The 23,303-nt window shown below is 44.8% G+C and overlaps 1 protein-coding gene across 19 annotated transcripts in view; it reads right to left on the bottom strand.

Moving 5' to 3' along the window:
* LOC126037137 (electroneutral sodium bicarbonate exchanger 1-like) overlaps nt 1-23,303 on the bottom strand; it is a 630,736-nt gene that overhangs the window by 412,602 nt on the left and 194,831 nt on the right. Inside the window, exons 1-3 of one of the 19 annotated variants that reach the window (XM_049797406.1) lie at nt 12,667-12,694; nt 10,045-10,337; nt 9,187-9,367 (exon numbers count right to left, since the gene is read on the bottom strand). The exons of 12 other annotated variants lie outside the window; for them this stretch is intronic. In XM_049797406.1, the coding sequence (XP_049653363.1) occupies nt 9,187-9,279 (93 nt within the window). In that variant the 5' untranslated portion in view covers nt 9,280-9,367; nt 10,045-10,337; nt 12,667-12,694. Of the gene's footprint in view, nt 1-9,186; nt 9,368-10,044; nt 10,594-10,647; nt 10,741-12,666; nt 12,835-23,303 lie in introns of those variants that run through there. 6 more of the 19 variants (XM_049797399.1, XM_049797404.1, XM_049797410.1 and 3 more) reach the window with 6 other exon arrangements.

Genomic DNA, 23,303 nt, shown 5'->3' with positions numbered 1-23,303 from the left:
GTTCGTTTGAGTTTGGCTTCAAGGACTCCCACAGCTGGTGATTAACTAAGAGGTATGCTACAGCGAGGAGCCCGACACACAGACTGCAGGACAACTCATCACGCCAGGCCTCTGAGCTTGCAGTTCTCCGCAGGGCCCGGTGCTGCCTGAGCAGGTGGATGGACTTCCCAGTTCCAGAAATACAAGCTCGTGAATCAAACCCTCCTCAAGCACGCAGGCAAAACTGGCTGCGCTTTAGCGAAGCAAACCAACAACGAGGCTTCCTTTGTTTGGGTGCCTCCAGTCTGACGATGCTCTGGGCTACTTTCTCTTCCTGGCAGCAACAGGAATAAATTGCTCTCATACCTACCAGCTTCTGACAGAGAAAGAGGATGATCTTGTTCTTGCCTGCTAGGACCAGGGGTGGCAATAACGCAGTCTGCCGAGACTGGAAGGGGATGCCTTGGAGGCGGAAACACGCGGGTGTTCATTACTCCTGGGCACTCGGAATCACGGGAGGAGATGATGCCGAAAGGCCTGATCCGATTCACAAACTGACGCACCTTAGGACTGAAAAGGCTTCTCCTTCCACTAACTTACTTTTCTCTGCAACAACAGCCTCAGGAGAGTAACTTCTCCGTAACCCTTTACACTACAGCAACTACAATACTTAATCCTAATGTACCTTACAAGAAAACTACTGCGGTCTTCTCTACTAGAGGGCCAACGCTGCTGCGCCTGTAAGGAGCGCTTTACATTTTATTAACCTTTTGAAACAACGCACTAGCTTCCCTTGCAATCGCATTACGTGGGCTTCCTGGGACTTTATATATGCACGTTCGTTTTCTCTGGCTAAATCAGATTTGGAACGCAGGGGTGGCCATCTGAAAACACTGCAAAACATTCTTTTTACATACATCAGTTCTCTGGTGAAGGCAACAACTGAGGAGGATCTTCAGCTAATGTAAAACTGCGAAGCTCAGAGGAGTCGTACTCCAGCTAAAGATCTGCGCACTACTAGGCAGGAATGTCAAACTAAGCAATGCCCAACAGATACAAGTCATTGGACCTTTTCTTTTACAAGTAGGAAAGAAAGGGTACACAGAAAGATAGTGGTCTGTAGAAAATGCATGTAAATCATCAAGATTTCCAAGGATTACTCGAATCGCTTCCTGGAGAGGCCAAAACAAGAAAGGAAGGAAGAATATTAACAAGATAGCCACAATCCCACTGCCAAGTACAGTTTTCAGGCTTGGGAAAAAAAAAAATAACATTACAGTTTGCAGGAGTCATGGAAGAGCAGGTTGCAGATATTTTGCTTTTCCTCCTCCCCTTCTTCCCCCTGCTCCCTCCCATCACCTTAGAGCACGCTGCCCTAACAGATTCACAGAAACTGAAGTGAACGAATATCTTAACCCTGAATTAACATAGAAGCAATACTATGGAGAGTGGAGGTGTGCTTTTAAATTTAACAAGTTCTACATTTAAGAAGCCTCCTCCTTGCCAGCACAACACATGCAAGTATTGACCTGTTTCAAAAATAAACATATTCCCCTTTTTCGGAATATTGACCCAATTCAGTTACAAAGGAACTGTAATTCAGCCCCAACAAACTCCTGCTTTATAAACGGGAAACTTTTTCTAGGAATACCTTTTGTTGGGAAGTGGCTTGCTGAAAAAGGACATGGGCCTGTGGAAAAGTTGTGCGAGCAGAGTTCTGTGTGAAAGAATGTCAGTTTGAGCAACAAGACTAGGCCTTGGCTGAAAATAGCTGGCTTTACTGATATTGGGAGAAAAACAACAGCTGGTCTCGCTGTTATCAGGAGAAAGACAGGGACGGTGTGACCTTGGCATAACTTCACAAGTAACTTTTGAAGAAGTTCTCATGAGAAAGTTACTGAACACGCGTAGCTGCCAACCACAAGTGGGTGTGTTTTAGTAATGAATAAACATTAGCAATGTACCAATCATATTAGGACTAGTAGGCATAATTATCGCAAACTGTATAAATATGAGCTATCCGTGCAAATAAAGTTGAATCACTTCTATCACTCATATTGGGTCGACTTATGTGCATTCCTCCGCCGCTCCAACAAATGGCGCCCGAACGGGGACCGAAGAAAGGGGAATTGGAGCGACGGACACTGAGAAGCACCGGTAGCAGCGACCGGGGGGCAAAAGATTAACCGAACGCTGATCGTCTTGGTTGGTGTGTTAACTCTCGTGCCTGGACCGTCCAAAAGGGGTTCGCCGTCAGTGAGGGCTACTGGAAAAAGGCTGCAAAGACTTTTTAACCGAGGTGCCTTAATCAAGGTAGCACCCAGGAGTATCAAGAAGCCGGCCGGCAATGGATCAAGAGGTAGCCCTAAAATTATTACAATGCTTTTTAGAAAAGCGGGGAGTAAACTGCATTAAGCAAATTTCGGGGTTAGTCACGCTGGGTCGCGTTAAGGGATGCTTTAAGAATCCGGATTTATTATTTAAGGAGAGTGAATGGCGTAGATTAGGAGACGTATTATGGGATATGGTAACTGATGATGATAAATCAGCTAAAAAACTAATGAAGCAAGGACAGAAACCTTTCAATTAGTGTGGGTACAGCTTTTGAGCTTAGTACCTGGAATGCTATCGGAACCTCCCTATGGGATGAAATTAGTGACGGGTCTAAAGAAGTTAAAGATCTTGTAACTTTACGGAAATTGATTAAGACAACTCTGTAAGAAATGAAAGCAGATCGTAAAGCGTCTGCGTCTGCTTTTGCTGCTCTCTCTCTCCAACCGCAAGCGAAAGGGAAAAGCGGGGAGAAAAACATAATGCAGCGAGAGAGACTTTTTGGAGCTTGTTCGCCTACTCTCGCGCCCTTGACTTCTGCTCCACTCCCTGGGACTGCCGATATTAATCAGCCATCCGACAGTTCCCAAGCCTCCCTAACCGTACGATTAAAGGAAACCCTACAGAATCAGGGAGTGAGTAAAAATCTGCCTACGAAAAACCAGCCCTCAGATACCACCGTTCAACATGAACAAATTATACCTAGCATACACCCTGATTCAAATAATGCAAACAAGGACTTGGCTACTCTAATAATAGAACAAAAAGAGACAATGTTAGAATTGTTAAAGGAAATGGGGAAAAGAGACGGGGAAACCAACCGCACCCGTGACAGACGCGGAGCCGCCTGTAATAGCCGCTGCAGAAGAAAGGCAGAGACATTGGAGGGGTGTAATAACAGATGCCATTATAGAAGGGACTATGGTCTAAGCATTCCCAGTTATTGCATCAAATGGACAGAAAAAATGGGAGGTGTTTGACTGGAAGGTCATTGAGAAATTAAGGAATGCTGTGAGTCAGTACGGAATCAAATCTGCGTTAACTCACCAAATACTGCAATTCATTTTTTCTGCTGATACGCTGATACCTCAAGATATTAAACAGCTAGCACAGTTGATTTTGACACCCACCCGAATGTTAGTGTTTTTCTGGCAGTGGGAGAAGCTCTGTGATAGGGAACAAGCAACATCACGACAACAAACAGATCCCCTATGGGGAGTAACCATGCAGATGCCGATGGGTACTGGACCCTTCGCATCAGGGAACGCTCAGTTACAATGTGTCACTGAGGTTCATCATCTATCACAGATCTTGGCGTATCAAGCTTTTCTTACCGTACCAGACAATATGTACAGCCATGCTTTTACCCAGGTGAAACAGGAGAATACAATTTATGACCACCCTGACATGAACGAGGGCATGAAAGAAAACACGTTCAAAATACTCGCTTTTGAAAATGCTACTGAAAAGACACGCAAAGCATTGTGTAATTTGCCGAAAAATGCAGACATCGTTGATATGATAGAATACACGGATCGATCAGTGGACTCACAGAAAGTAGCCTATGCTGCCACAGCTCTCCAAGGAGCTACAAAGAAACACAAGGCCAGTAAGACACCCTTGGTCAAGTGTTCTAACTGTGGCAAACGTGGACACATTAGGAACAAATGTACAGGTACTGTTAACAGTAAGTGCTGCAACAAGTGTAAGAAAGATAACCATACCACCAAGAATATAGGAAGAAGGGAAACTTTACACTGACTGCGAAGGCCCCTCGCGCGACGACACGAATGCAAGGGGCTTGAGCTGCCAGCCCTCAGGCAGCCTCGCAACCACCAGATCCGCCACCGCAGGAAGCTCCAGAGTGGATGTGGAAACCGCAGTCAACATAAAGGGACCATTGGGGTTTGGACTTAGTGCATTTTTAATGGGGCAATCTTCAACAGCTCTAGAAGGAATTCTGGTGCTCCCAGGGCTTATTGATGCAGATTATTGTGGGACTGTGAAAATTATGATTCATGTTTTAATCCCTCCTGTTTCTATTCCTAAAGGTACCAGAATAGCACAATTAGTTCCATTCAGGTCGTGTGTTCCGAACCCAGGTGAAGTACAACGTGGAGATGGTGGATTCGGCTCCACAGGGAAACCGCAGGTATACTTTGCCATGGACGCAACAAGAGGTAAACCAGAAAAGGTAGTGCAATTGGAAGGGCCCGATGGAGTTGTTGTCAGGAAACCGATGACAATCAATACAGGTGCTGATGTTATGATTATTTCACAATGCATTTGGCCTCCATCATGGCCATCGATCAATCCAAACTTTGGTATTGCAGGGATAGGGGGCACACAAGCCACCTTAGTAAGTCAGCTACCAATTACATTTGTGTTCCCCGATGGTGAACACATTACGACGTGTCCGTATGTCATGACTACCCCAACTGAATTGTTTGGCCTCGTAGGCCATGATTTATTGAGCCAAATGAAGGCAATGTTAGTGACGCATCCTTTTTAGGAGCGGTCGCTGAGGGGTAGCCGATTCTGAAAATTAACTGGAAAACAGATGAACCTGTTTGGATTGATCAGTAGCTGCTAAATTCTGAAAGGCTACTAAAAATACAAGGGTTAGTTGAGGACCAGTTGAGAGCGGGACAAGTTGTTCCTTCTACTAGTCCATGGAATACATCAATATTTACCATTCCCAAGAAAAGTGGGAAGCGGAGACTGTTACATGATCTCAGAGCTGTGAATGTGGTGATGCACAGTATGGGAGCCCTGCAGCCAGGTTTGCCATCTCCAGTTATGCTTCCAGAAGAATGGGATTTGTTAATTATAAATCTAACAGATTGCACCCAGATGGCGCTGAACGGTTCGCCTTTTCGGTACCATCGATTAACAAGGCAGAACCCTATAAGAGATACCATTGGGTCGTGTTACCACAACGAATGCGCAATTCCCCCACGATGCGTCAGGTGTATGTGGCCTGGGCATCAGAGCCTGTAAGAAAGCAGTTACCTCAGTAACTTGCCACAGGATGAGATTTTAACTCAATTGCAGGACATCTTAAGCCATCGCGGAGTAATAATCACTCCTGAAAAGGTGCAAAAGGCAGCACCTTGGAAGTATTTGGGGTGGCACATAAATGCTAGCAATGTTAAACCTCAGAAGGTTCAAATAACATGAGAAATTTCAATGTTACATGATGTCCAGAAGCTTGTGGGAGATATCCAGTGGGTGCGGAATCTTTGCGGTATCACTAATGGCAATATGACCCCTCTGGCAGAACTCTTGGGTATGAGAACACTGTGCAGATGAGAAACGGGAAATGACAGAGTTGACCAATTGGTTGCAGCGCCACGGGAGCCTCCTCCAGGGAATCGTTTTCAACAAAGCACGGCAATCGCATGCGTTCTTGCACCAACCCGCTAGGACGTTAGCAAAGCAATTTGACTTACCACTTACTGATGCCCAAGGTATCGTTAAAGCATGCCCTGATTGTCAAAAGGAAGGGCTCGGCTTGGGCTGTGGGGTTAACCGACGAGGTCTTTTGCCATTGCAGTTGTGGCAAATGGATTTCACCCATGTCATGTGGTTTGGTGCAAAGCGTTCTGTGCATGTGTGTATTGATACCTATCCTGCTGCCATGTGGGCCACGGCACGAACTGGAGAAAAGGCCTTACATATTGAATGACATCTTCACGCTTCTTTTGCAGTACTGGGTGTGCCTCAAGAAATTAAGATGGACAACGGCCCAGCCTATGGTTCTACACGATTTGCTCGATTTTGTAATTTGTGGGGAATTCACCACGGTACCGGTATTCCACATCTTCCCACAGGACAGGCTATTGTCGAATGGGCCAACCAAACCCTAAAAGAACATGCTGCAAAAACAAAAGGGGGGAACCCAGGGCTTACTCCCAGAGGAACGATTGGCCAAAGCCTTATTTGTGCTAAATTATCTTAGATTGACAGGTGATCACAAAGACCCACCAATGGTAGTGCATCATGTTCTTTTACAGGCAGAAAGGACGCAACAAAGTACAGGAATCATGGTAATGTCTAAGGACCCAGAATCCAGGAAATGGTGCAGATCAGCAGAAGTAAAACTTACTGGGAGATCCTGGCTAAGTGGGACAAGCCATGGCTTCGCACTGATGCTGGACCCGGAATTGTTCCAATGGCGACTGGCACGGCACCGGCGGGTGCTGGAGCCACTGATCTGACAGATTCTAACTAATAGAGTATTACTAGTGGACACGGAGTCCTTCAGAGAGGTTTTCAGAACAGCGTGCCTTATTGTATATAGAACCTGCTTTAGGTAAAAAGTGTGTAAAGCATAATTTGATTAAACATAGTGTGATTACGGGAAGACAGTGTGGGGTAAAAGTTAGTTAAAGCCAAAATTAGGGGTAAGGTCTATTTCCATTAATAACCTGGGAACGAGGTTGATTGTGTTTCCACAGATACAGGCCCACGATGGACTCCTGTTCGATTTGCATGACCATCATCATCTGGAGCATCATAGATGATGTGGCAATATGAATACTACCTCAGCCAAAAACTAATGTATAGGTCACCTTGGCTAACATAACAGGTCAAGATTCTCTGTGCATCGCAACTGTATCGTAAAGCCCATGAACCAATAGACAAGATGGCTATGACTCGTGCAGCGCGCCTGGCCAGCGAGCGCATGCGTCATAGATTGCAACCGAGGCGGACTTTTGGCACCCGCTGGCCACGTGTGCTAAAACCCGTTCCTCTGCAAATGTATAAATACTGGGATTTTCCGAAGAGCATCGGGCTGGTGTACAGTGAGGCCATCGTTGCCTCTGTGGGGACGCCCACGGAAAGCTGGCACCTACCGATTGCTGGGCTGAGTTCGTGGAGCAAGATGGCACAAGAATGTATAGATGGTTCATTTTCCTCATGGTCTGGGTCATTAGGGGTAACGGGTTGGCTCAAAGAATTATGGGCATTATTGTAGTTACTGTGATTTTAGCTATTGTAATAGTTTTACCTTGTTCAGCTTATTAAGGAAAATGGCATCCCAAGTTATTAAGCAAGCCTGGATTGCTCAAAAACAAAAAGAGGGAGAAAGATTTAAACGGAGACCTACAGTGGATTCAACCTTGTTGTGGTATTACAAATACAGACTTACAGCCGCTGCTGGATTTATTGTGGGGCAGCGGTACCTTAACTTCTACAAGACAACTAAGTGCACCGGGATGGCAAGCCTTGGCAGCAATTGGACAAAAAAAAACAAAACAAAACAAAAAAAACACAACAAAAAAACCCCATCACATCCTCCATGTCTGGCAGATACGTTCCTGATTTACCCATAAATTTGAAACCTTATGCTGAGATTGATATCGAACACACTGACTGTAGTAAGCAGCATGACAGTGACACCGGTGATTGATCCACATCGGTTAACACCATGGGACAGTAAGAACGTTTGGGTGTCACTAGCTAAAGCTATTAATCAAACCTCTTTTTGTGTGCTTATGTATTTTATTAGGTATAATGTTGTTTTTACTGTGTTTAATTAATTGTGTTCACAGATCTTTGCAAAGGGCAATACAGCAGGTGTTAAAATTTTACCTCAATCTATATACAAACAAATAGATTGGCTGAAGAAACATACACAAAGATCCAGCAAGAAACTAGTTGGTTTGATGGAGTGTTACAATCAATATTCGGCGGGATAACACTATGGGTAATGTCATTGATTAAGGAAGCCTTATGATGGTTGGGTATATTGATATTAATCTGTGTAATAGTTAGAATTCCGTATGGGTGCATGATAAAAGGAGTCTCAAAGCTGACACACCAAGCTCTACTCGCACAAAAAGAAAAAGGGGGAATTGTTGGGAATTGGCTTCATGAAAAAGGACGTGGGTCTATAGAAAAGCTGTGCGAGCAGAGTTCTGTGTGAAAGAATGTCAGTTTGAGCAGCAAGACTAGGCCTTGGCCGAAAATAGCTGGCTTTGCTGATATCAGGAGAAAAACAGGGACAGTGTGACCTTGGCATAACTTCATAAGTAACTTTTGAAGAAGTTCCCATGAGAAAGCTATGGAACATGCATAGCTGCAAATCACAAGTGGGTGTGTTTTAGTAATGAATAAACATTAGCAATTTGCCATTGTTGTCCAGGCCCATTGCCTTTTCCAGTCTGGCCCATTTCCAGCTTGGGGGTGCTCTTAGGATTAGTCTGGAGGCAAAGATCACACTGTTGTGCGATCACACTGCCTCACCGTGGCGTATAAATTCCTAGCCACAATTTCTCCTATCAGATGATTATACAGGGCTTCTGTTCCCCAATGTCTTTTCCTATGTTCCTCCCCTATCAAATGCCATAATAAGCAAGAGGGAACGATTAGCTTTCCCTGTGGGGTATGAGCCCACCCCTCTTCATTATATGACCCTTCTAAACCTGTAATGAGCTTTTGATCTTCCTTAGTATATTCTGGCTTACCTTCTAGGGAAATCCACCTATCAGGAATTAAGGCCCCTTCTGTTTTTACCTGTGTTTTGGCCACTTGTTTTGCCTCTCTGTCCGCCAGCTCGTTCCCTTTTTCCAAATCTGAGCTCGCTTTCTGGTGTGCCTTAATATGCATAATTGCTACTTTCTTAGGGAGCTGGACAGCTTCCAGTAACTTCAGAATTTCTTCTGCGTGTTTGATATTTTTCCCTTGAGAACTCACTAGTCCTCTCTCCTTCCAAATTGCTCCACATGCGTGTACAACTCCAAAGGCATATTTTGAGTCTGTATAAATGTTCACAACTTTGCCCTGGGCCAATTCCAGGGCGCGGGTTAGAGCAATTATTTCTGCCTTCTGTGCGGAGGTGTTCCTGGGCAAAGCCCCCGATTCTATTACCTCTTGGCTGGCAGTGACGGCGTATCCCGCGTGTCGATTACTGTTTAGGACGTAACTGCTTCCGTCTGTGAAGCGAGTTTCCCCGTTTTCCATGGGGCCGTCTTTCACGTCTGGGCAACTGGCGTACGTTGCTTCGATGGTTTCCAAACGGTCACGATGTACCGGTTCTCCTGTGTTCCTGCTGAGAAAAGAAGCTGGGTTGACAATGTTAGCGACTACAATCTCCACGTCATCCCGCGCTACCAATATAGCTTGATATCTCAGGAATCTTTGTGGAGAGAGCCAGTGTCCGCCTTTTGCTTCCGGTACTGCTGATACTGCGTGAGACACCAGAACAGTCATCTTCTGGCCCAGAGTAAACTTTCGGGCTTCCTGTGTATTTAGTATCACAGCCGCAACCGCCCGCAGGCATCCAGGCCAACCTTTTGCAGTCGTGTCTAACTGCTTAGAGAGGTAGGCAACTGCCCATCGATACGGGCCCAGGTTTTGTGCTAATATTCCCAGAGCAATGCCCTGCTTCTCATGGGAGTAAAGAAGAAACAGCTTACTCGCATCTGGGAGTCCTAAGGCCAGGGCCGACATCAAAGCCTTTTTCGGTAGCTCAAAGGCTCGTTCGGTCTCCTTATTCCACTCAAGGTGTTTCTGCTTAGTGGCTGTCAACGCATACAGTGGTTTAACAAGCAATCCGTAATTATAGATCCACAATCGGCACCACCCTGTCATTCCCAGAAAAGTCCATAACTCTTCTACTGTCTGAGGTCTCCCAGTTTGACATATTGCCTCTTTACAGGCCTGTCCCAAAGGTCTTTGTCCCGCACTAATTTCATAGCCCAAATAATTCACTTTGCCTTGCATTACCTGTGCCTTTTTCTTGGATACCCGGTACCCCTGAAGTCCCAGGAAATTCAACAGACTCACCGCCCACGTCGTACAATCTTTCTCTGTTTTGGTGGCGATCGGGATATCATCCACATACTGCAACAGCTTCCCCTCCTCAGACGGGGTTTCCCAGGATTCCAAGTCTTTCGCAAACCGATTGCCAAAAACGGTAGGCCTATTCTTAAATCCTTGTGGCAAGGCCGTCCAAGTGAGCTGGGTCTTTCGACCGCTCTTGGGCTTTTCCCATTCAAATGTGAGTAAGTTTTGCCTGGCTTCATGGAGAGGGAGGCAAACGAAAGCATCCTTCAAATCTAAAACACTAAACCAAGTCAATTCAGGTGTTAGCACGGTTAACAGGGTCTATGGGTTCGCCGCTACCGGGTAAAGATCTTCAGTTATCTTATTCACCGCCCATAAGTCTTGGACCACCCAATATGACCCATCGGGCTTCCGAACAGGTAATATAGGGGGATTGAATTCAGACTCACACTCTTTTAATAGTCCCAACTGCAAAAATTTTTCTATCACCGGCCGGATTCCTTCTCTGTCTTTCTTCTTTAGGGGATATTGTTTAATTCTTACCAGCTTTTGGCCTTCCTTGATCCTAACTTCAACAGGTGGAACACTTTTCGCTCTTCCAGGTGCATCGGTAGCCCATACCCCCGGGTACACTTGCTTTAAGATGTCCTCATTAATGATTCCTTCTAGGGGGAGACTGGTTAAGGTTAGGCTCAATATTTGAATATTTTGCTGATCTTTTACCTCCAGAGTAATTTCTCCCTTCTTGAATACAATTTTTGCTCCCAATGGTTCCAACAAGTCCCTTCCCAAAAGGGCCTTTGGGGAGTTCGGCATATATAAAAATTTATGAATGCCCCACTGTTTTCCTAATTTATATTCTAAAGGTTTACAAAACTATGCCTTTTCACTTTGGCCAGTCGCTCCTTTCACCGTGACATAATCATTCCCCGGGGCATCAAAGCCTGATTCAAAACCGAGTATGTTGCTCCTGTATCTACCAAAAATTCTACCTCTTGTTCTGTTTTCCCTAGCTTAATTATAACCAGTGGATCCGCTAGGGTAGATTCCCCAGGTTCTCGTCAGTCTCCCTTCACAGAGGCTACTGTTCTTCCTGTTTGAGCCCTCTGATGCTCCTTGTTCCCTGGGCATTCCCTCTACCAATGACTGAATTTCTTACACAAAGCGCATTGATCCTTGCCCAGTCGGGGCAAGTCTCGTCTAGGCCCTCTTCCCCTTTCTTCCCGAATAACAGCCATTAATTTCCTTTGTCCTTGCCTATATCCTTCTTCTCTGTTACTAAACACCCTCCGTGCTTTTGTGGTACAGAACAGAGATGTAGCAAGAAAGGAAAAAAAAGAAGGGAGGGAGAACAAAGGGAGAGAGACACAAAGACTGGAAGAAGGACAAAGGGATGGCAGAAGAAAAAAATAGTGATAGGCTACAGGACAGAGATGGAGGAGTTCCAAAAAGACACAGGGAGCATGACAGAACGAGAGTGAGAAACAAGGGACAGAGCAGGACAGCACTGGAGGAAAAAACAACTGTGATTGATAGGCTGCGAGAGAGACATGGAGGAAGAGAGAAAAGAGAAGGGACAGCTAGCTGGAGAGGGGGATACAGTTAGAAAGGATGGAAGAGGGAAGGGAACAGAGAGAAATACAGAAAAGATGGCAAGAGGAAGCAAGGCAGAGGGACAGCAATAGAAGAAACAAGGGACAGGGATCTGGACAGATGAAGAAAAAAGCAGGAGAAACATACAACATGATACGATGGGACAGAAAGTAACACAGAGCGTCAGATGATAATAATGACAAGAGATAGAGAGAGACTATGAAAAGCACAGGAGGTTGGAGAGAGAGAGAGAAGACATGAATGAAAAGAGTAGAGAGCACCACAAAGGGTCAGGGAAAGAGAAGGACAACAGAATAAAAAAACCCCTCACATATTACACACATGTTATCCACTCATCAAGCCCATTTCAGAGTTACACAGTACCTCAGCCCCTTTAAGAAAAGTAACACATGCGCCCGAGCCCATTTCGGCGCCGCACCGCGCCCGAGCCCATTTCACGGGTCTCTACCTACAGCTCCAATTTCAAAGTTCTGCAATCACTAGAGGAAGGAATGCACCCCCTTTCCATTAACCCAGCAGCAGCTACATTTACCTCAAGGTATCTACAACTCGCCCTTGGATGCCTAATTCCAACAGACACTTTCACTTACTTCAACAGCTAAGTTTACCTATGGGCACTAAACGCCCATGCTTCCCTCTACGCTTCCCTTTGTGATTGCCATTAGTACTGTAATTCCCACAAGGACACATAATTACCTGTCTTTTTTACATTTTATTTTTAGTGCTTCATTTGGTCCATTACTCATTCCACATAGATTCAGCTATGTCAGTATTTCAATCCAATTCTACAATGTACTTTTTCTACAATATATAGAAAAGACTTATGGCCTCACTCGTCAAATATTTGACACTATTAGATTTAGTCCTCTTTTAATCACTATTTTTACAAATACATGTAAACTCCAAAAATTTAGCATTACCTGAAGAAGAAATGCCACTATTTAGTACCTGCAATGCTCTACGGAGTGGTCTTTTCCACATTCCTCGCTCCCATTACATACATCGCTGCACATCCAGAAGTTTTACTCCCTGAGGTGACATTACCGCCATGATCCCTGTTCCCGGGCACCAAACGAGTGACCTCCAATCATCTTGACAGACCGTCCACTTCCACACCTCGACACAAAACCAGAAATTGAAAAATATCATTACATCACAAGCTACAAAGAGCAACCAAATATTTTACAAACCCACCACAGACAAATACAGTTACACTCACGCACTTCACAACCCTGGCCTACTCCATGCTGGCCATCTAGTCCAACTCCCCCCACAAAATCCTCAACTGTCTTCCAAAGACCATCCACCGAACAACATATCTCTCTGTGCTGACTGGCAATTACCAGGTTCCAGGGGAGCGCTCCACAGGAACACCGTTCCCGGGAGCCTTGGAAAAAAAAAAAAAAAAAAAAAAAAAACCACAAACAAAAAAAATCGCCCTGCCTTTGAAAACCCAGGCCCGAGGCAGACCCCAGTCCAAACATTGGCAATCAACATTGCCTCATGGAGCAGCTGGGACCAGGGAAAAGAAAAAATAAATGGGGCAGGGGAGGACACACCAAAAACCAACCCATATCCCAGCTGGGGTTTTTTATTCTAAGTTTGGGGTTTTTTTCCTAATTCCCTGAAAAACATCTCAACTCTACATCCAACCTGAAAGGAAAAAAAAACCAAAAAGGCTTAACCACAGAACCCTACAAGGTTAGAGACATTCACAACACACCACTCGTTCAGATCACATGAACGCCAGCCCTCACTCTCAACTCATCCATCATACCGTCCACAGGCCTCAAGAGGCCGTCACCCCGTCTGCAGCAGCAGGGGCCTCAAAAAAGCACCCTACCTGCAAAAACCCAGGCCCCAGCCCAACCTCCTTCCAACCAACCTCCCCACAAACTGCCCTTCCGTTACACCAACATTTCAACACGCACCATCATCTCCACCATCCGTGCATTTTCAACCCGATAATTAGCTTTCACAGTGCCACGTGTCACAGTCCAACCTCCGTAGCGCCATGTCACCTAAACGCAAGGTTCTTTCAAGCACCTCTCGTGCCCTGTCATCACCTGCAAAAACAACACACAAAGCTTGTCAACAGACACTTCATCCTCGAGAGAGAAGTCCTCCACCACTCCCCTACCCTGCTTCCCACCTATTCCAAAAATAACACATCCTCACAGCCAGTGTCCTCCATGACACTTGAAAAAACCAGAGCATCACAAACACAGAGCTGTCCCAAAGTTACCGATTGCTCCAAGACCCATCACGCTGCTACTTAGACCTCAAGGCCTTGACCATTTCTAGAGACTTGCCACAAAGCATCTGCATAAACAAGATGAACACCATTGCCCAGTTCCTGCCTTACTCAATGCTAGTTCACAGTCCAATTGCGATCCCCTCAACTCTGCATGCAAAGAGCCCGAAGTCATTAAACCTTCTACGCTGCCTCTACAATGCCATACAAGACACACACAAACATAGAGCCATGTAATTCACATGCAAATGTAATGCCATACAAGGCAGTACTCTTACCTCAGTCAAGGCAAAACAACTCAGAGCCTTGCCATACCAGACAAAACAGAACAGGGCCAATGCAAGAGACTCTCACGTGACAGTCAATACAAGTACAGACCAAAACAATACAAAACCAATACAGAACCATAGAAGGCAAGGCAGTCTCAGGTGGCAATCCATACAAGTACAGAGCACTGCAATACAAAACACAATGCAGGGCCAGGCAATGCGAGACAGTCTCACATGACAGTCGATACAAATACACAACAAAACACCACAGGGCAAAGGCAAATACAGACCAATACAATGCAAGAAAACTGCAAAACACAGCAAAGCAAAGCAGTCTCATAGAGCCACCGGATGCATCTTCCTTCAGAGTCCACCCACGGACTCAACTCCTTACAGTGCTCTGCTGCCTTCCCCCATCGCTCTGTGGGACACATCCTGTCCCTCCACATCTGAAAAAAAAAAAAACCAAACATATTGAATGAGTCACCTGGATGCAGAGCAAGAGCTTCACAACTCCAGAGGTCTTGATTCCATCTACAAAGACCATCTGGAATGCAGCTACAGCCTGTCATTTTAAAAACAAACAAAAAAAAAAACAACACACAACCAAAAAACAAACAAAAAAACAACACAAAAACCCAACACACACACCCCCCTGCCCACTGTAGGGTTCAATTATATGGAACTTCGTTACTGGCCCTGAAAGTAGCTCATGGTCGCAAGAGAGTTCCAGACACCTTTGAAGGCTCTGAACAGAACAAACAAGAAGATAGAAGAAGAAAGATCCCAATTAGAAAAACACAGGTGCACATTCCACGATAAAGGGAACTTGGCACAACCGACCTCAATTCAGGGGCTTATCTCGACCAGTTGGACTAAGACAAGTTTTGCATGCTCTAACATAGCCAATTATATCCTGTGTGTATGCACGTGTACAGAGCGAGTATAACTAACTGTATCTTATGTTTCTACGCGTGGACAGTATCGATGTAACCAATCACCGCTTACGCTTGTGCGCGTGGACACCACATGCTTGCGTGCAGCAGCCAATCAAAGCTTCTAAACAACTTAGAGAGTTGTGTAAGAATGATCAGCTAAGCTCAATAAAGGGGCGACTTTGATCATCATACTGGTGTTCTATCATCCGGGCCCCGCACGGAGTAACCCTAAACCCTACACCCCACCAACCAAAAAAACCCAGGGCCAAACTTGGAGCCCATCACGTGCAAGTCTTAACACCTTAGAGACTCAAATCCGCTTCACTGCCCCTCAGCAACCCCTGCCACACGGCTCCAATTGTCTCCGTGAAACACTATCGGCACGGCTGTCCGCGCAGGCCGCTGATGGCTACTCGAGCCGAGACGACTGTACAACCCTCGCCTAAACGGTCTAGGCACATCAACGTTTCACCCGTAGACTCTTATCGCTGTTCCACCTACCCCTGACTCCACACCCCCCCAGGCAGAGCAGCTCCAAGCCAAGCACACCGTGTGCAGAACGTCACCACGTGGAACGCCACCAACGAGGTGATTCAACGAGAGAGAAAACTCTCAGCAAGAAGAATGACCCCCGGACGGGAGGCGCCGTCGGGCAAGATGACCTACGGGGCCGCAACCGCGAGGCCAGGAGGCTCCACAGCAGACCCAGAGGAGTCAAACGGAGCGGCCCGTTACAAGACAGCACTGTCAAAACCCAGACGACAGATGCGCCAGAAGCCTGGCGTCGAGACCTAAGGATGTCAGGATGCGGGGAAGAAGTCCCACTCCGAGAAAACGGACGGCTAGAGAGCAGAGCTGCCGATGCAGGCTGAAAAAATGCTGCCATAGAGCACTGACCGGAACCCACCAAGACCGATCCATGCTTTAGAGCTCCGAGCGCAAGAAAAGAAGCACCCGATTGGCACCGGGCCAATGAGTAAGAGCATTCAAAACCCTAGGGACAGCACCCGAAGCGCATGCCTCGCTCCTCTGGCGCAAAGCGCGACAAGGACATCGAGACCCGAGGAAGGTCTAAGCGCACAAGACAGACTACACAAACTACACGCCACCGCGGACACGGGCTGGAACTGCCCTGCCCGGCACACACGGGTCTCGTGCTGAAAAGCAACCCGCTCCCTTTTCCTGCGCAAAGGCGACTGCTTTGGGACAGCCCTCTCTCCTGCGCTAACTTTAAAACTCCTCCCTGCTATTCCCAGCTTTGTCCCTTCCTCTCAGCCTGGTCCCTCAACTTAGCTTTCAGAGGGCTGAGGGTCCAAATCCATCCTCCACAAAACCACACGGGCTAACTGGGATGTTCCTCAAGGGGAACATTGCTCTTCAACATCTGCAATGAAAAAAACAAACACAAACAAATCAGAAAAGGGAGTAAGCATCCCGCTGGCCAACGCCAACTACTTCCCCAACTCCCCCCTCCTCACAAGTGCCACCGTGTTCACTTCCCCGCTCATTCCAGACTCAGACCCTGCAGCCATCATCACTCGTGGTATCTAAGGTACCGAGAGAAACCACGTTAGCGTGGCACTCGTGAGAAGCCATCGGCCCCACACTCCTCCTCGCTAATCCACAGCTCACCTGAAACGCTCATCCAATTCAAAGATAGCCCACACAGCACCTCCACAACAGAAGGTAAAGGCTGAACCGAGCAGCCCCATAATACTTTGCTATTCAACACCGACCCGGCCGACGACCGCCTCACCTTCTCGGACCGCTCACCGGCATGCAGCTTTTCGGGAGACCTTATAGCAGACTTCACGGTACGTAAAGGGTGCCTATAAGAAACCTGCAGAGGGACTTTTTACAAGGGAGTACAGCCATAGGACAAGGCGGTAACGGCTTTAGTCCTAAGGAGGGTACATTTAGTTTAGGCGTTAGGAAGACGTTTCTCACTAGGGGTGGCGAGGCACTGGAACGCGTTGCCCAGAGAACCTGCGGATGCTCCCTCCCTGGAAGCATTCAAGGCCAAGTCAGATGGGGCTTTCAGCAACCTGGTCTTGCGGACGGCGTCCGTGGGGGAGGGTTGGAACTAGAGGATCTTTATGGTGCCTTCCAACCCAAACCATTCTACGATTCTATGACATTCAAATCCAACTGCAAAACTCCTCTGAGAAGGGCTGGTGAACCCTCCTCCCTTTCCCCAGCAGTCCCAAAACTTAAGAAACCCCTTTTCTTCTCCTCAACTGTCAGGAAAGGAACCCCACTGCTTCCTGACACCTCCTGCCCTCAATCTGCACTCCTGAACCCCCTTCAGTGGCTACTCCTCAAGAGCCGCTCTTCTGAGCAACATCCCAAATTCTGGGGGCACCCCCTAACCTACAGCTCCCCAGAGACTCTGAGCTCTGCTACATGCCCACAAAAGAAAGTCAAGTCCCAAGCCTTGTAATCTACGAGGGGCCTGCCACCAGCTGCAAAGATTCTAAGGACAACGTGGCATTCTGTGGGCAATGAGGAAAGGCACCCCAAACCCTGAAGGGCACTGTGCCTCACGGCCCTTCTGCTTTCATCAGTAGTACTAAAACTCCATAGACAAATACATACAAGATGCTCACCCTAACCCCTGCTAAACAATGTCACCATCAGTCCCGTTAAGAGAGATAACAACTTACACAGCAGAACTGTTAAAAACCCAACGTTCCTTCTTCAATAAAGTTGGGAATTGCAGGAAAACACAATGCATGAAGACTAAAAAAAAACCAAACAACAAAAAAAACCCCAAACAATGCATACTATTAAACCATCTTTCTACCCCTGAACTGATGCAGAAACTGACACTAGGCCTAGTAGATGTAGAAATAGAACGTATGTTTAGACTCAGTGTATTGCTAAATAAAAGACTCAGGAATTTGTTAGAAGGTTAACAACTGCCTCTGTAAGTTGATTTACGTAGACAAGCCAAGGACATAAAGCACAAGATTCCTGTGTCTGTAATATAAGACAAAATAACATGCCCTCTTTGAGGAGGTATTCTGTTTGATAAGAAAATATGTTCTGTCTCTTGTGGTGACTGAGCCAAAAGCTAGGTGATAAGCAGAGAAGTTGTTTGTGGGGCCCAGAAGGGGATCGTACTGCGCAAACTCGTACAACAAAGTTCAAACAGCGGACAAGTGAGGAAGACTATGGAAGACCACCAGAGGACTCCAGAAGACCACCGAAGACCTTCAACACGCATGCATAAAGGACATTTACATATGCTAATGACTTCTCGGAAAATCAATGAATATGTATATTATTTCTCAGAAATTTTATGAATATGTATGTAAGGCAGGTATTTAACCTATACAATTAGTCCCAGCCAGAAAGCACATTTGGAGGAGCGATCCTCCGTTCTTCCAGCGCTGCAATAAAGAATACTTAACTCCATCACTGAATGCTCATTTCGAGAAACAGAACACTCAAAACAAAATTACTGACCTGAAAAAAAGAAAGGGGGAAAAAAAAAAGCTGCATACAAGTGTGTCGTGGTTTCAGCCCAGCCGGTAACAAAGGACCACGCAGCCGCATATCATGTCTGAATAAATGTGAGTTTAGTAGGTAGATACACATTCAGAAATGCACAAGAACTGAAAGGAGTAATCTGTAACTGGTAGACTAAGAACGCTGCAATAGCATGCAATGTAAATCAACATGCACCTATAGGGAAGGGAAGGGAAGTACAGAAACATTCTTCTGGATTTAAAAAAAACCAAAATGCAGCAATGGTAGGAAAAGGTACTTGGAATGTGCCACTTTCAATCCACTGAAACGACGTCTGCAACAGCAGTAAGAACACTGGCAAACTACCTTCTCGGTTCCACAGGGCCTTGAAACCCATACGCATTGTCTGTTGCCAGTTGCCATTAGGAAACAAAGATATTAAATAGGGCAAATCAGAAATAACTTGAACCAATCCCTCCCACCCAGCTATAAACCAGGACCATATACAGCCCTTGCAGACTACACAAGATCCTGTCTCATTCCAGCCATATCATTAGCACAAGCTGTGCAAACCCATGCAAATCAACAGGTTTTCCAGGCGTAAAAGCAGACTCCAACAGCAGTTAAGCCACTTCTTACAACTGACAATGTCATACTTCCATCACTGATTATAGCACAAGAACAAAAGAGAATGGGTCTTTATTGTCCTTCATGAACTTGAGGGGCTGCAAGAAACCAGTGAAGTTACAAGCCTGGATTCTGTAATGTCGCTATCAGCATAATTTCCAGATCAAAGATCCAGCCTCCTGTTACGATCATCAAACATAATTTTGAGTTCAGGGGACAGGTCATCACAACACTATGTTAGGTAGAGTATAAAACCTTATCATCAGATTCTCAGCTAGTTTAAGTCAATGTATTCTGTGTGTTCCGCTGAAGTCAACGACACTAAACACACTATCATAGGAAAAAGATATTTCAGCACGCCTCAGACCTGGAAAACTATCTTGAAAAATGCCCGTAACTTTTAACACAAATTCTCTGCACTTCCCACGATCTCTCAACAGCGAGCAGTAGTAAGACCCTAACAGTTACTTGCAACCTATTTCTTGCATAGCATTCATTTTTATTTTAATTTTAAAAGGGGCAACTAATACATAAGATTTTTGCAGCTACTCACAAAAATCAATAAGCAAAGACATTTGTTCCAAGACTTAAATTTCTTGTATAATTTAAAAAACTAGCAAAACTCTGTAAAGTAAAATAGATACATTTACCTACTAATGTAGGAAACTACAGACAAACTTCAGGAAATGACCAAAGGTGCAGAGGATAGGCTAATGCCTATTAGCATTAGGTAGAAAAACAAGGTAGAAAAGGTAGAAATGCCTATTAGCATTAAGGTAGAAGAAGAAGAAGAACAACAACAACAAAAAACCCCAGAAGTTCTACAGAAAAATGAGTGAGCAGCCCACAGCACTGGCAGACAACAGATTTTTTTTATCCCCGCTTCCTCCACCCCTTCTTCTTACCCCCCCACCCCCGTTTTTTTTTAAAGGAAATAATTATTCTATTCTGAAACATATTGCCAGTGATGCAGTTGAAGCCAAAAGTTTAAATGAGTTCAGGAGAGAATTAACCGAATTCTAACACATGTGCCAACACAACTGCTATAAAAAGCATCTGCATCATGGTGAAATGCAAACAGCTACTCTGAGAACGACACATTATTATTCACTAAATTTGCCTTTTACCCTGTTGTATAGTTACTAATGTTGAAAAGAGTCACTGCTGTGCAAGAAACTAAAACTTACAGCGCTTTATGCTCGGAGAGAACTGTGGCCCATCAGCTCGTGGCTGTGAAGCCTTACAACTTAACACGTTGCAGTTGCACACCAGCAAGTTCTGAGGTGGACTGCCGACTGTATTCAATAGTCACAGCTTATGTAGGAGGATATGATAAACTTTACTTATTTGCCTTTAACCGATGCTCCAAATATTTTAAAGTCGTTCTTAAAGCAGGTTACTGGTTTGATTACCCTTCATACAAAATCCTCCTTCAAATGGAGGTTTCTCTTCTCTTCTTTTCAGATTTAAGGCATGAACAGAAACCACACCTGCATCATCACTGAAATCAGTGCCTATTTTTCAATAAACTTTAGCAGCAGCATCAGAATTCGTCCTCAAGTACCGTTCATAAAGCAAATGCTTCATTCTTCAAAACTTTTTTTAGCAAAGGTTAGTAATGCTGTACCACAGACTCTCACGCCCAGCCACACATGTTCTTCCCGAGACTGTTACGCAGCTTAGTATTTTAAAAATCGCCATCCTAACTGCGTACCTGATACTACTGGTTCTCCCCTTTTTAAAGTCTGATGTTAAGGAAAAGCTGCAAGTCCTACAAAACCAGGCAGACTTGCTTGTTCTTGCCAAAGAGAAAAAGGTTAAGCATTATTAAAAAATAAGACTATTGCCTACCTTTAAGTATCCATAAAGCTATCAACATGAACCGTATGGTGGCCTGTTAGCATCGCTATTTGAACACGGGCATGCAAAATGTCCTTCAGTTAAATTCCAAACTCTATGAAGTAATTGGTGGGCAATTCCCCAAGGATAAAACGTCTATCAAAAGCCAACAGTAAGCCAGAAATCTCTTTCCGTTTCATAGGGTAAAAAAAAATAAATACAGTGAATCCTGAAAAAAGAAATAGATATTAGACAGGGAACGCCTATATACTTATAGGGCAAGTAATAAAACATTTAGTGTTTTGATTTTATTTTTTTTTATGTCATCACAATAGTTAGACAAACATGGAAACATTTGCAACAGCAATACTTGGGTCACTTTAAAATCTTGGTAACACTGAAATACAGGGCAGCGAAAGCTAATGATGTGGGGAGGGGACTTTAGGTCTTATTATTTTCAGACACATTCACACACACACACACATATATCTATATACACACGCGCACTCCACAACTCCAAAGAGCTATCTTAACTATGTCTGCCAGTAAACGGAAATAGTAGGCAGAAAGGAACCATATCTATACTAAGACAGTTAGCTGTGTCGTAAAACTGAAGATCACTGCAACCAGTGCCATCTTAAAGAAGAAAAAACAACCACCACCAACAACAACCAAAAAACCTGAAAGGAACCATCACTGTGCACGTCATAAGCATGAAGTTATTTTAACCTGATGACTACTCTGCTCTATACTTTAAGCATCATGAAGTTTTTATGTATTTTTAAAGTCTAAGGTTATTATTTTAAATGGCCTACTTGTAGTGGCAGCCCAAGTAGCATCCTGGAGAACACCACAGTGCCCACAACTTCTACAGGTCAGTGCAGTCTGATCAAGCACTACATTTCTAGGGGAGGAAAACAAAAAACCACTACCGCTCATTTATTCAATTGAAAAGCTTATTACCTGTACCTTCCAAAGCAACAGGCTACAGGAACACTGAATGCAAAGTAAACCAGACCCATCTGGAATACTCTGACTCAGTCTCAGCTCCAAGTTACACATCTTTCATTTCGTATTTTAAGGGATTAACAGCATTTGGATGCACAGAAACTGTCTTTACAGTGAAGTCTGCAGACCTCCGAGTCAAAAGTTAAAATGTCTTCCTAAATTATAACAGTATTAGCACTTCCTCTGAAAAGGAGTGAAAAAAACACAACCAGGGAAGGAGGAAGTGACACAACACCAAGGGTTTTTTTCCCAGAGATTACAAAATCCTGAGAGAACAAGATGCTTGTGCTATCAGAATAAAAATCCCCAAAGAAACAAAAGAGTTTACCTTTCCCTTGGAAAAGTTACTTTTGAGTCAAGATCTGCCCTTTTTCTCTCCCAAGCATGAAATCTCTCTTCAGCTTAAGACTCTCTTCTACTGCAGTAGAAATTTAGTGCACATGCTGGAACCTGGACAGAATCTTATTTAAAAAAACAAACAATACAATAGTACTACAGTGGCTAGAAATCTTTTACATATTCTGATGAAAAGACTCAACTTATTTCTAGGAAATAAAGTGTTTGGGGCCAAAGCCAACAGATGATGTTCATGTAAGGTTAAATTTTTATTAATTTTTTTTTTTTTTTTTTAAATTGATATATTGAAAAAAGCTGGAGAAGGAAGCAGGGACAGAAATGAAAAACCACTCAGGGAGTCAGTGGTATAGACTGTCAGCACGCAACCTAAATATTGTAATTGCAGATCACATAGTCAGAACAAGCCAGTCAAAAGTAGCACACTCCCTGGGAGAGGGGCAGGAGTCTCTTCCCCCTTGTCTTTCAAGCCAAGACCCAACTAGCAGAAGGCAGCTTTTCTGTCAGATAAAGCAAGGCAAAAGGATCATGTACAGCAACTTCCTTGCAGCCTCTTGCTCCTGAGCACCCTTCTTCACCTCTTTCTTTCTTTCTCTCTTTCTTCTGGTGATGGGAAGGCAAAGCATGTTCTGTTCCTGTGAGCCCATACTGCTTGTCCCTATAGTCACAGCAGGCACCTGTGATTCCTCTCCGAAGACATTTACGCATAGAAATCAGTTGAGTGGTGTGTTACGGAAGCATAAGCTGCAGTGGACGTGATTTTGAATCAGTTAATTTTGTGCCCACCATGACAAAATAAAACCAGCAATTTCTTACTTTATAGAA

Source organism: Accipiter gentilis, unplaced genomic scaffold, assembly GCF_929443795.1.
Source record: "Accipiter gentilis unplaced genomic scaffold, bAccGen1.1, whole genome shotgun sequence".
In the NCBI taxonomy this organism is placed as follows: domain Eukaryota; kingdom Metazoa; phylum Chordata; class Aves; order Accipitriformes; family Accipitridae; genus Astur; species Astur gentilis.
Note: the sequence above shows the minus strand (reverse complement) of the source record. Positions and strands in the feature narration are given on the sequence as shown.